At 51.6% G+C, this 13,507-nt stretch overlaps 1 protein-coding gene and 1 pseudogene across 1 annotated transcript; one reads left to right on the top strand and one right to left on the bottom strand.

The window, feature by feature from the left end:
• Positions 1–1,694: 1,694 nt before the first annotated feature.
• LOC127318658 (methylcrotonoyl-CoA carboxylase beta chain, mitochondrial) lies at positions 1,695–12,586 on the bottom strand. The gene is made up of 10 exons (XM_051349135.2): positions 12,285–12,586; positions 12,087–12,206; positions 10,952–11,386; positions 10,788–10,878; positions 4,855–5,087; positions 4,600–4,764; positions 3,943–4,017; positions 3,268–3,399; positions 2,271–2,324; positions 1,695–1,996 (listed from the first exon to the last, which is right to left on the bottom strand). The coding sequence occupies exons 1-10, from the start codon at positions 12,501–12,503 to the stop codon at positions 1,793–1,795; spliced, it is 1,728 nt and encodes a 575-aa protein (XP_051205095.1). The 5' UTR covers positions 12,504–12,586; the 3' UTR covers positions 1,695–1,792.
• LOC139833071 (uncharacterized) lies at positions 7,354–10,439 on the top strand (annotated as a pseudogene).
• Positions 12,587–13,507: the final 921 nt, after the last annotated feature.

The following is a 13,507-nucleotide window of genomic DNA, read 5'->3' as shown; positions in this document are numbered from 1 at the left end:
AGGACGAACCAATACAAAGTGATGAGGAGACCCTTTTACAAAAGCAGAAGAAAGATAAAGAATTAAAACATGAGAGATTGCATCCTCCACAACACACCCAAGACACCCGATGAAAGACGAACCAATGTCTCCTAGTGAAACCACTGAAATTCGTTACCCCAGACCCACCAAGATATCACCGGAAAGGGCCACCTGTCCTTTCGCTCTGGGTCGTGGAGCGTCGATCTTGCCAGCAAATACCGAGGACCGAGACCATAGACAGCAAAGTCACGTGTAAAGGATAAGAGGTCGTCGACAATGCTCCACGCGAGGGCCAAAGTGGGTCAAGGTAGGATCCGAGCACGTCCACCGACAGCAACACAACGGGACCGAGAGAAACCAGAGCTCCAGGACGACGTCCCCAAGAGGATGACAACGCTAGGCGTCGGCGCCAAGACCGAAACTGTCTAGGGTTTTCACCCGGAACTTTGGTGTGGGGGAGGTAACACCGCGATGCCCCAGGAGGGTCACAACACCCACATGCATCACCAGATTTGGGCCCACCTGGCCCGGATCTAGTACCCTAGCCGCACTCAGCTATGGGTTGGCCCAGCCTCACCTCTGCCAAAACAAAACCCTACATGCCCAGAGCGGGCCCAGATGGGGCTAGATCTGGGTCGTGCCACCTCGGTCATTGCTCGTCACCGGTGGATGATGTCTCCCTCGTGTGGCTCACGCAAGCACCTCCGTATCTGCCGGCAAGGCTCGTCGCGGCTGCGCTAGACCATCAGACGTCGGGCTTTCCTGAGCTTCAGCAGTGCACCGCCTCCTCGAGCACTGCCCCGCACAACCGACACCACGAGCGGGTAGGGGAGGTCCGCCGCTGCCGGCACCGCCTAGGCTTTGCCCGACATCTCTTGCCGACGGAGACGGAGGATGAGAGCGAAAGGGAGACCGAAAGGAGTGGGGGTGGTGGCGGTCGCCCCTGCGTCGCCCGAGGGGAGCGACCAAGGATGAAATGTTTTTTTCAAAGGACCGCATGTTGAGATACTAGAGGTTTTGAGAATTAGTAAGGATAATTTTTTTTGAGTATTGGATAAAATCCCTACATTCACTCAATTCCCACAAAACACATTCCCGGTTCACTAGGTAGGGTAGAGTACACCCTCCTTCCCAATTTATGTTACACATAATTTTGCGTGAAAATTAAACTTTGTAAAATTTGACCAACTTTACGATAACATATAATGACTTTTATAATATGAAATAAATACTATTAGAATCATGATGTAAATATATTTTTATATTATATATATTTTGTCGTAGATAGTAACAATTTATGTTATATAATCGATCTAACTTTACAAAGTTTGACATATTTAGAGACCGAGGGAGTATTGAGGATTGAAGATTTAGAGAAAAGTGGAGATAAGTGAAGATGAAACTAGCCCTATTATACTTTAGTACCAAACAAGCTTTTAGCAATAAGAAGAGGTTTAGGGGATTATCCTACAAAATTCTAGGACCAAACAAGGCCTGATAAGGGCATAAGGCAAGCATTCAGCAAGAAACCAAATCTGCCTCTCGAGTACCAGCATGTATCAAAGTGAAATTTATATCAGCAGTGGGCACCAAAGTGGTAGACAGATGAGACTAGGGGAACATAGACAGAGTAGACTACAAATAGCAGGGCCGGAGAAATTGTGGTAGCAAAATGAACATTCAAAGCATTTTTTGTTTTCGGTTCATATTATTCAAAACATTAAAGCAAGTTTTACTATACAGGGGTTAAGGGATGTGTGCGACACATGATTTACATTCGGAACACGCCATATTTCGTGTCTTCTGGAACTGGCTTGGCTGAAGCAGAAAGACAGAGGCTTAAAACCCGTCTGGTATCCGCAGGGTCTATGATCCCGTCATCCCAAAGCCTAGCGGTGGAGTAATAGGGGCTTCCTTCTTTGTCGTAAGCCTCGACAACTTTGGCTTTGAAGGCTTCTTCCTCGTCCTTGGTCCACTGTATAAGAACAAAAAGTCTCAGTCTTCAACCAGCATCTAATCTTTCTGCAACTCTTTTTCATACTTTAAATAGGAAGGAACTCGTTGACCAATTTGTAGCTAATATCCTCCTATGAGGACACATCTCATTTTGTTAAAGCTATTATTTGTTTGTCTAAGATAGCCATTTTATAACCAAAAATATGTAATTAAAAAGTAGCTATGCACATCTAATCATTTTTAGCACCCCATTTGTCTTTTGCTTTCTAAATCAAATAAATAATGCACTATACCTCCACTCCTTGCCTTTTCTTGTTGTTCTCGATTTGAGCAAGAACACCGGCTGCCTGAAAAGGTTTGAGAGAAAGAAATAATAATAAGACCTGTTGTAGCTTGGATCTTGTTTGATCATTCAATGGCAGGTAGTATATATATTATCAGGTACAATATCTATAAACAGATCACCATGACTCTGGGGACAAGATCAAGAGGATAGATATCTGCGGCGAACACATCAGCACTTAGGGATCTTCTGCTGGACGTTAGGGCTCTGTTTACATTTTATTGAAAAAAGTGGTTCTTCCACCTTCATGGCTACTTGTCCACTAATTTTTATGCAGTTTAGTTGTGTACAGTGTTTTCTGCATCGTATGTTAGGGATACGCTGCACTCAACTTCCTGATTTTGCGCACCTTAGTTGAGTACAGTGTATCTCTAACATACGATGCAGAAAACAAACCCACTCTATAGTTACAAATATTTTTCTTTCGCGTAAGCATTCTCCCTAAAATTTACGGGCCAAGATACCATAGCCACAAAGTAAGATTAATGCTTTAGTTACAGAAAAATGTACAACCTATATATTTTTATTTTCTATTGTTATTCACTTACAAACCTACATGAATTGAAGAATGAGGAGGCCAATGTCAGGTAAATACATGAAAATTTATTCTGCCGTTCTGCTTTAGTTTTCCTGGTTGCACCCGAAGAGAAGTTTCTAAGAAACAACAATTGCAGACACTTTTACTACCGGCGCCTCCCCTACAGTTTTCAGTTTATAAACTTTTGTGCAGACACTGTTTTTCAGTTACTGCCAGCGCCTCCCCTACAGTTTTCAGTTTAAGAACTTTTGTGCTGACACTATTTTTCAGTGAAGTCTAAAAGTATTGACAGCATGCTGGCTATTTTTCTTTGGATTTGAGCAACATCTGAGATGCTTTCAAACATCTTTGGATTTGAGTAAAAAGTGTAAACAGTTTATAAAGTCAATAACAGGTCCAAATGTCTTACCTGGATGCCACCCATAACAGATATCCTAGCAGTTGGCCACATGAACAAAAAATTCGGGCTATATGCACGTCCACACATTCCATAATTTCCAGCACCAAAACTCCCACCGACAATTACAGTAATTTTAGGAACCTGTGCAGATACAGTAGATATATATTATTGGAAAGTTATACAGGTGTAAGGTCTGGTGTTCTTTACAGGTCATCAAAATAGGGTATTGGCAGCTCAATATTGCAAAAGCATGACTGTTCTTCAATGGGTGGGACATTTATGTCAACACATATGGATGGTTAATATGAGACCTTACTGGTTATTCGCTCAGCTTGTCAAAATGCTACTCACTGTCCATGTCACACACATCACACGGTTAAAAAACAACCGTAAAACCTCTAGAAATGGCAGGAAACTAACAAAGATTTTACTGGGAGTCACGTCCCATCAAACATTACATGTAGCTAAGAATGACATGACTAGGCATATGTTACACACCTTCAACAAAATTTGAAGGTAAAACCGAAAAATCATAACTAATAGCTGAAATAAATTGACCGTTTTATCAACAATACATCCATGCTATGTCCTATCCGACCTGCCAAATTGTGTGGATAAAGCATCACTCGCTCACTACTTTCGTAAAAAAAGAGCAAGGATGGGAAACTATAGGAAGGTTTTGACCTTGGCACAGGAAACTGCCATGACCATTTTTGCTCCAGCTTTCGCAATTCCACTTGCTTCAGATTTCGAACCAACCTATGAAACATTGGCACTGAAAGTGTTAGAAGCCTCGTAATTCAAAATTAAACGAATTTCTATGTTTAAGCATCCCTGAATATGTGCACAAGATCTTAACAACATCCTATTTAGTACGTTTGCAGTTCGTATTGTTCGACTGTAAAAGACTTTCTCATCCCCAGGAACCAGCTTGTGAGGTTAGGGACTCTCACTTTTACATAGGTCCCTTTCCTTTCTACAGCCAATGCCAGACCATTCCAACAATCTCCTTTCACTCATTTTGTCTCCTTGAAGGGTCATACAACACTCTTTCATTGTACATTGATGGTCTCTCGGGCTCACACGCCAGTTCACAATAAATGGATGACCCCTCAGGGACGTCCATTAGTCCTTCAAACACTAGTGTCCATGATGTTGGAACCAGGCTATGATACTAAATGTTGGATCATAAAGGGTCCTTTCATACTCAATAGCAAACTTGTGAGGCGAGGGACGTCCTCAGTTTCAAACTAGGTAACTTGCCCTTCCATAACAGATGTGAAACTATTCATCAGGAACAGAAATGAAGGCACGAACTGAAGAGTAAATAAGATGGCATACCATAAATCCAGTAATATTTTGTAGGAATATCAAAGGAATATTGCGTTGAGCACACAACTCAATGAAGTGGGAACCCTTTAGTGCTGACTCAGTAAATAAAATGCCATTGTTTCCAATAATGCCAACTGGCTGTCCACATATCCTTGCAAAACCAGTCACTAGTGTCTGCATAAAGTAAAGTAAAACAAATTTAAGTTGGACAGTGCACAAGGTACAGAATACAAAAGGATATTCGAGTATAAGAGAAATCCTTACTGTTCCGTACAGTTTTTTGAATTCATCAAACTCACTTCCGTCAACTATACGAGCTATTACTGAGCGAATATCAAAAGATTGTTTCATATCAGATGGTGCAATCGAGCGAAGTTCCTGTACATCATACAACGGTTCTTGATAATCACAAACAGAATTTTGTACATTTGTTACTTTAGCGGCCAGGTGAAGGTTCTTCACAATGTTTCTCCCCAGTGCAAGTCCATGAAGTTCATCTATTCAAGTTACAGTGCAAAAAATTACTAAGACGTCACAGCTTATATGTCCAGAAACAAAATGATATATAGGGAGACCATCTGTGGTTTAAGATAAGCGAAGGTTAATGAGTGAAAACGACATGCAAAGTATCAGGTTCTGGAAATAATATGCAATGAAACAAATTAGGAACCATACTGTTATGGTCGGTCTGACCTATACACGTAGGAAGCCCACTAGTGGCTAGTTATGGGCTTAGCCCAAGTAAATTAGGGGCTTAACCCAAGTAAATTAGGGTTTCGAGGAGGCCGTCCTCCTATATAAACACTTGTATCCCTTCAAGATTAATCAGACAATAATTCAGTATCATTACTGTCTCGTCTCCTGAAGGGAGACGGGAGAACCCTAGCCCCCGCCGCACCAACCCTAGCCGCCTCCTTCTTCCTCCGCGACGGCGCCCAGCCACCGGCGCCGAGCTTCCCAACCTCTCCGCCCTCACTTCCACCCTTACAACCTCCGCCCTAAACCCGGTAGAACCCTAGTCTCTACCACTTTGGTATCAGATTGCCTAGGTCTCATGGGTTCCAACAGCCCCCCCGTCGACACCATCGCCGCCACGTCCACCGCCGCCACCAACATCACTTCCGCCGCCATGACCGGCGCCCACGCGCTGCAGGGGGCCGCCGCCAACGGAGACCAGGCCGCCGCCGCCCCCACGGGCCTCGACCTCCTGCCCGCTACTTTGGCGGACCTCGCCGACAGCCTCCGCGCCATCCACTTCGAGCTCGCGGAGATCAGGGCCGGCCAGCACCCGCCGCCCCACCGTCCGCCGTTCGCCGCCGCCACGCCGCCGGCCGGCCCGCGTGGTGGCCGCCGTCGCCCTCGCCGATTCCCACGTGGACCGACGCGGCGCCCGTCTACACCCATCGCGCCGCGGACGACGGTCCGGCCGCCCGCCCATCGCCTGGCGGTCCCGGCGGGTTTGCGGGGCCCTTCGCCGCAAGCACGTCCGTCAACCCAAGCCGCTGTGCGTACACCCCGCGGTCCCGCCCGTGGCACCGCAGCCGCCCGCTTCACGAAGCCGGAGTTCGCCACCTACGACGGCGCCACCGACCCCCGAATCGTCGAACCGGTGTGAGCAGCTTTTTCGGGGGCGCGGACGCTCGGCACCGACCGCACATGGATCGCCTCCTATCACCTACGGGCGCCGCGCAGACTTGGTACTACACCCTCGAGCAGACGAGGGCGGGATGCCGCCTTGGGAGCGTTTCCGCGACATGTGCCTCCGCCGGTTTGGGCCGACCCTCCGTGGCGCCCGCCTCGCCGAGCCGGGACGCCTCGCCTTCACCACCACGGTCCAGGACTTCGCCGACCGCTTTCAGGCGCTCACGTGCCATGCCCCGGCGTCTCGGCATGCCGGCGCGCCGATCTCTTCGTCGGCGGCCTCCCGAGCTACATCCGCGTCGACGTCGAGATGCGCGAGCCGACGGACCTCGCAGACGGCCATGTACTACGCACGAGCCTACGAGCAGCGCGCCCTCGCCATGCGGCGGGTCTACGCGCGGCGTGGCGGCGCTCGTCCCGCGCCCGCCCCGCTCCGACGCCCACCGCCCCGCCACGCCCGCACCGGCCGCCGCGCCCGCAGCCCTCCCGCGCCAACTCGCCCTTCAAACGGCCGACGGCCGTGGAGCAGCCTGAGCGGCGCCGCCGTGGGCCGTGCTTCAACCGCGACGAGAAGTATGCGGCGGGCCACACGTGCGCCCGCCTCTTCTACTTGGAGACCGTCGACGACGCCGACGTTGAGGCCCTCACCGCCGAGCTCGCGGCCGCCACCGTCACCGAGGCCGGTGTCACGACCTACGCGCCGGTCCGACGCGTCCGCCTTCGTCGTGTCTCTCCATGCTATGGCGGGCATCAAAACGGCAAAGACGATGTCGCTTCCGGTGACGATCAAGGGGAGCGTCTCATCGCGCCGGGTGGACACGGGCTCCACGCACAACTTCCCGTCCAACACCGCCATGCGCCGCCTCGCTCTCCGGCGGCGGGATCGGAGAAGTACGGCGTCACCGTCGCCAACGGGGATCGTCTTACGTGCCCGGGCGTGGCGCGACAGTTCCCGTGCTCGTAGGCGACGAGCCGTTCTCCATCGGCTGCGTCGGCATCGACTTGGGCTGCTACGACTTCATCCTCGGCCTCGACTTCTGAGCACCTTAGGCCCCATCCCGTGGGACCTCGACGTGCTGTCCCTCATCTTCTCGGCGCGAGGGCGGCCGCCGTGTTCACCGGATGGGCGTGGGCAGCACCGGCACATCCCCGCAGCCTACACCCGATGGCCGCCGCGCTAGACGAGGCGCATCCGCTCCGGCCGCCCTGCGCAAAGAAGACGGCGACCTCTTCGACGAGCCGCAGGGCCTCCTCCCTCGCGACCCCGTGACCACCGCATCCACCGCCGCCGAACACGGCACCCGTAGCCGTGCGGCCGCACGGTACCCCCACCGCGAAGGACGAGCTCGAGCGCCGTGTGGCGGTCATGCTAGCACAGGGCATCATACGGATCTCGACGTCACCATTCTCGCGCCCCGTGCTCCCGGTGCGCAAGACCGACGGCACGTGGCGTTTCGCATCGACTTCGCCGCCCTCAACACGGTCACGTCCAAGGACAAGTTCCCCATCCCCGTCGTGGATGAGCTCTGGATGAGCCGCATGGCGCGCGCTTTTCACCAAGCTCGACTTGCGCTCGGGCTATCATCGTGCGCATGCACCGGACGACATCGCCAAGACGGCGTTCCGCACTCACCATGGCCACTACGAGTTTTTGGTGATGCCGTTCGGCCTCTCCAATGCGCCGGCGACCTTCCAGGCTACGATGAACGACGTGCTCAGCCCCTACTTACGCCGCTTTGTGCTTGTTTTCTTTGATGATATTTTGATCTACAGCGCATCCCGGGCGGAGCACTGCCGCAAAGACGTGGCCATCATCTTCAACGAGCCGCGAGCGCATCGTCTTCACCTCAAGCGCTCGAAGTGCTCGTTTGGCACGACCTCCGTCGCATACTTGGGCCACGTCATCTCCGCCGACGGTGTCGCGATGGACGCGGACAAGGTCGCCGCCGTCGCCGCTTGGCCAACGCCCCCGGTCCGCCACGAGCTCTTCGCGGATTTTGGGCCTCGCCGGATATTACCGGCGCTACATCCAGGACTTCGGTCTCATCGCCGCACCCTCACGCGCTCGCTTCGCCGCGACGCTTTCTCTGGGACGAGGAGGCGGCCACGGCCTCGCCGCCTGCGGCGGCACTCACGACGGGTCCCGTTCTTCGATGCCGGACTTCGACGAGCCGTTCGTGGTGGACTGCGACGCCTCGGCATCGGCTTCGGCGCCGTCCTTCACCAGGGCGAGGGTCCACTCGCCTTCTTCGCCGCCCTTCGCCGCGCGCCACCACAAGCTCGCCGCATATGAGCGCGAGCCGATCGGGCTGGTCCAGTGCGGTGCGCGCGGCGAGCGTATCTTTGGGGCCGGACATTCCGTGTGCGCACGGACCACTACGACCTAAAGTTCTTCTCGGATCGCGCCTTTCCACCGTGCCGCAACACCGGTGGATCGGCAAGCTCTTCGGCTTCGACTTCACCGTCGAGTACCGCCCGGCCGCCTCAACACGCCGCAGCGACGCCTGTCCCGCCGAGACGTTGACGATGCCGCGGACGCACCCACGGTCGGTGCAGCCCTCTCGCATCCACTCCGGGCCATCTTTCGCCTTCATCGACGAGGTTCGCCGCGCTATCGCCACGGCTGCGGATGCGCGACCGCGCGCCGCCTGGCCGACGGCGAGCTGGCCGCGCTCTGGCGCCTGGACAAGGGACTACTCCTCCATGGCCGCCGCATCTTCGTGCCGGATCATGGAGACCTGCGCCACCAGGCCTTGTCCTTGGCGCATTCTGCAGGTCACGAGGGCGCCCAGAAGACCCTGCACCGTCTCCGCGCTGATTTTTACATTCCGGGGGATGGCGCCACGGTGCGAGGCGGGTGCGGGCGTGTGTCACATGCCGGCGGAACAAGACGGAGACGCTCCGTCCGGCAGCTTGCTACAACCATCGGACGTGCCGTCCTGTGTGGGCGGACATCTCGATGGACTTCATTGAGGGGCTGCCGAAGGTTGGCGGCAAGTCCGTCATCCTCACGGTGGTTGACCGCTTCTCCAAGTATGCGCACTTCATCGCCCTCGGCCATCCCTATACGGCGGCGTCTGTGGCACGCGCTTTCTTCGACGGCATCGTTCGGCTCCACGGGTTTCCATCCTCCATCGTCAGTGATCATGATCCTGGGTTCTCGGTCACGTACGGAGGGACCTTTGGGTTGGCGGGCGTGAAGCTCCGCATGAGTACGGCGTTTCATCCTCGGACGGACGGCCGCCCGAGGTCGTCAACAAGATCATCGCCATGTACTGCGCCGCATCACCGGGGATCGTCCACGAGCTTGGGTGGACCGTCGGCGTGGGCCGAACATCGCTACAACACGTCCTACCACTCCGCGCCGCACGCTACTCCCTTTGAGGTGGTCTACGGGAGGCCACCACCGGCGATGCTTCCCTATACGGGCGGCACGGCCCGCACCGAGACGGCGGATGACTGCTGCGTACCGCGACGAGATACCGGGCCGAGGCACGCCGGCGACTTCTTCGAGCTCGGCGGTTGGCCAGAAATACTATGATGCACACCATCGCGAGGCGGAGTTCGCGGTGGGCGATTGTCCAGCTACGCCTTCTTCACCGGACGACCCAGTCCTTGGACCCACGCTCCGGGCGCAAGTTGGGACCTCGTTACGCTGGTCCTTTCCGTGTGCCGGAGCGCATCGGCACGCTCGCCTACCGCCTTGAGTTGCTGCCGGGCTCGCGCCTCCACGACGTCTTCAACGTCGGCCTCCCGAAGGCCTACCGGGCGACCCTCCTTCGCACCACCAGCTCTTCCACCTACTTCGGATGGGCGTCTAGAGCCCGCCCGGCGAGTGTGGCTCGCGTGTTGAAGGCCCAGCAGCGCCGTGGTGTTTGGCACGTCTTGGTGCATTGGACCGGCCTGCCGAGGACGAGGCGACTTGGGAGAAGCTTGAAGATCTCCGCCAGCAGTTTCCAGAAGTTCAGCTCGAGGACGAGCTGTTTGAGAAGGCGGGGAGAGATGTTATGGTCGGTCTGACCTATACACGTAGGAAGCCCACTAGTGGCTAGTTATGGGCTTAGCCCAAGTAAATTAGGGGCTTAGCCCAAGTAAATTAGGGTTTCGAGGAGGCCGTCCTCCTATATAAACACTTGTATCCCTTCAAGATTAATCAGACAATAATTCAGTATCATTACTGTCTCGTCTCCTGAAGGGAGACGGGAGAACCCTAGCCTCCGCCGCACCAACCCTAGCCGCCTCCTTCTTCCTCCGCGACGGCGCCCAGCCGCCGGCGCCGAGCTTCCCAACCTCTCCGCCCTCACTTCCACCCTTACAACCTCCGCCCTAAACCCGGTAGAACCCTAGTCTCTACCACATACAGTGTTCAGAAACTCCGTTTAATAATGTACTTGTTAATAGAAATGAAAAAAGAAACAGAAAGAAGCAGAACTCATACACTAAACCTGACAAAAATGCATATTTTGAGAGTTAAAATATAGTACCGTATAATATGACTCCATAACTGATCTTTTAGATATGAGTCATATTATACGGTACTATATATTAAAATGTACCTTGTGCGAAGTGATCAGAGACTCCTGATACTTTACAATGCACTGATGCTCCACCAAGGTCCTCAGCAGATATCTCCTCCCCTGTAGCAGCCTACAGAATTGGCCCTCTAGAGTTGGACACGTAATTTAGATACATGTCAAAATTATATGCAGAAAATACTAACCTTTACAAGGGGTGGACCGGCTAGAAATATTGTTCCATTTCCCTTAACAATTATACTTTCATCAGCCATTGCAGGAATATACGCACCACCAGCAGTACAAGAACCTAGCACTACTGCAATCTGAGGAATACCATCTGCAGACATCTTAGCTTGATTGAAGAATATTCGACCAAAATTATCACGATCAGGGAAAACTTCCGCTTGCTTGGGAAGATTAACACCTCCACTGTCAACAAGATAAATGCAAGGCAATTTACATTCAGAAGCTATTTCCTGTGCCCGCAGATGCTTTTTGACAGTAATAGGATAGTATGTACCCCCCTTTGTAGTTGGGTCATTGGCCACAAACATACATAATCTTCCATGGACAGGACCTATGCCAGTAATTATACCCGCTGATGGTAATGCTTCCTCATAAACATCAGATCCTGCAAGCTTTATTGTAAAAAAGTATCATCAACAGCTGATAGACCAGAACAAGATGGACAACTATGATAGCATTTGTTTTATTCTGAGGCATCCTATCAGATATCGGCATGTCTGAATAGTTAGGAGCAGTTGGCCGATGTGTGTTGGAAGACAACAGCATTCCGATCAAATATGTTTTTGGGTAATGGGAAATAGATTAATATCAAGCTGATACCAAGTAAACCTGGCCAGATGAGTTAGGTATAACTCATATGCATTTTGGAGAGCCGCGAGGTGGAAAGCTCACTCCCATTTCTCAAATGGAAACTGTAGGTAGTAAAGTTTTCACGGCCATATTTGTTTTAGCACAAAGCTCATAAGGCATGCGCAAGGAGGCCCTATTCCAATTCCAGGGGCGGATGTCTTTCACTGTTCATACTTCAGCAAAAGTTTATAGGGCAGTATTTGATTAGGAAATGATAGCCTGATGCAATTCGGCAACACTGAGTTTCACGCTCTCACTAATAGCGACAATGGATAAGTATACCAACATACTACCTCTGGACTTTTTTAATCGACGCGGAGACCAGCTCAAACATGCTAGCGTCCTTCACAACGGCGCGTCGATTTAATCGGAACGGAGGGAGTACATTTTACTTCGGGCCGTCGCTTGATCAAGTGATCAACTGATCAAAGCAAGGATTAAGGGGATTCACTAATGACCGACCTGAGATAGCTCTAGGAAGGAGGCCCCGGGGTCGAGCAGGCGGTCGATGCGCTCCCTGGGGAGTAGCTTGCCCCGCCCCGCGTTCCGCTTCACCGCCCCCGCGCCTCCGCCGCCCAACACCTGCAGGAGGAACACTCCATGTCTTGAGCAGGGGAAGGTGTAAGGGATGCGAGAGGCAGTCGGCACGCACGCACGCACCTGTACGACGCGGGAGCGCAGGTCCGAGAGGAGGCCGCCGACGGCGTCGGCGTTGCGAGCGTAGGCGTCGGAGCTCCGATCGAGGCCGTCGGGGAGGACAGAGGAGGAGCCTCCTCCGTGGGAGCGGACCGCCGCCGAGGAGTGGTAGATAGCAGCAGTAACCGCAGTAACCGGTGTCCTGATTGGACGGAGCCGCCGCGCGGCCAATCTGCCGAGCATCTCCGGCGGATGATGATGGGGAGTGGAGTGAGCAGTTTGTGTCAGAGGATGTGCCTGTCTGTCTGTCTGTATACTCACGGAGGAACACTCCTGCACGCAAGTTCGAGTGGATACTGATCTCGAAAGTGTTTTACACGGGAGTGTCCATCTGATGGCATGCTGTGTTGGCACACGAACTTGGATAAGAACATGTACACCCGTAGCCTGTAGAGAAATTCTTCATGACATCTACAGTGTGGAAAATAACACTCCCTGTGTCTAGAAACTCAATTTGGCCCCCAGTGCATATAATTCCTCTAGAAAATAAAATATTTTAAAGTATCAAGTTTTTTGATAAAATATTTTACATGTACATCTTCATAAAAATATGTGTGTTCTTTAAATTTCACGAAAAAGATAATTCTTGTGGTCTATGTAAAAAAAAGAAAAATATATATCTTGTGAAAAGTCTTATTTTTAGTACATAATTTTATCGTTTTACACGTGTCACATGATAAATCGATTTTTCATGAAACAACTTTCTGAGCACGTAGCATGTGAAGATGTACGTGCAAATTTTTGTTTTAAATTTCTTGAGATTTCAAGTGTGTCTAAGATGCATTCTAAAATAAAGGAAGCATATGCTTTTCATGTGCCAAAACATTATGGGTACCTCTATCCATAAGTCTACATACATCTAAACTTTAGCAAATCTAAAAATAACTATTTATAGACAGAGGTACTATAAAACAATCTACACAATGATTTGTCTATACATATTCTATTGTAAACCAAAATTATTGTGACTCGTGAGTATATGTTGCAACAACATCCATATAACAGCAAACTCATTGTTCGCAAGGGCATGCATAAGGGCATATAGGGATCTCAAAGGGTATGCTCTCTACCGGGGAGTGCCTTCTCATCCTCATCCCCATTTAGTTATTGGGAAGACTTTTTCCCTATCCCCATCCCATCGGGTTTGGGGCGGGATCGAGTTCCCTATTAAGAAGGTAAATTTAAAA

This window comes from Lolium perenne, chromosome 7 (genome assembly GCF_019359855.2).
Source record: "Lolium perenne isolate Kyuss_39 chromosome 7, Kyuss_2.0, whole genome shotgun sequence".
Taxonomy (NCBI): Eukaryota; Viridiplantae; Streptophyta; class Magnoliopsida; order Poales; family Poaceae; genus Lolium; species Lolium perenne.
Note: the sequence above shows the minus strand (reverse complement) of the source record. Positions and strands in the feature narration are given on the sequence as shown.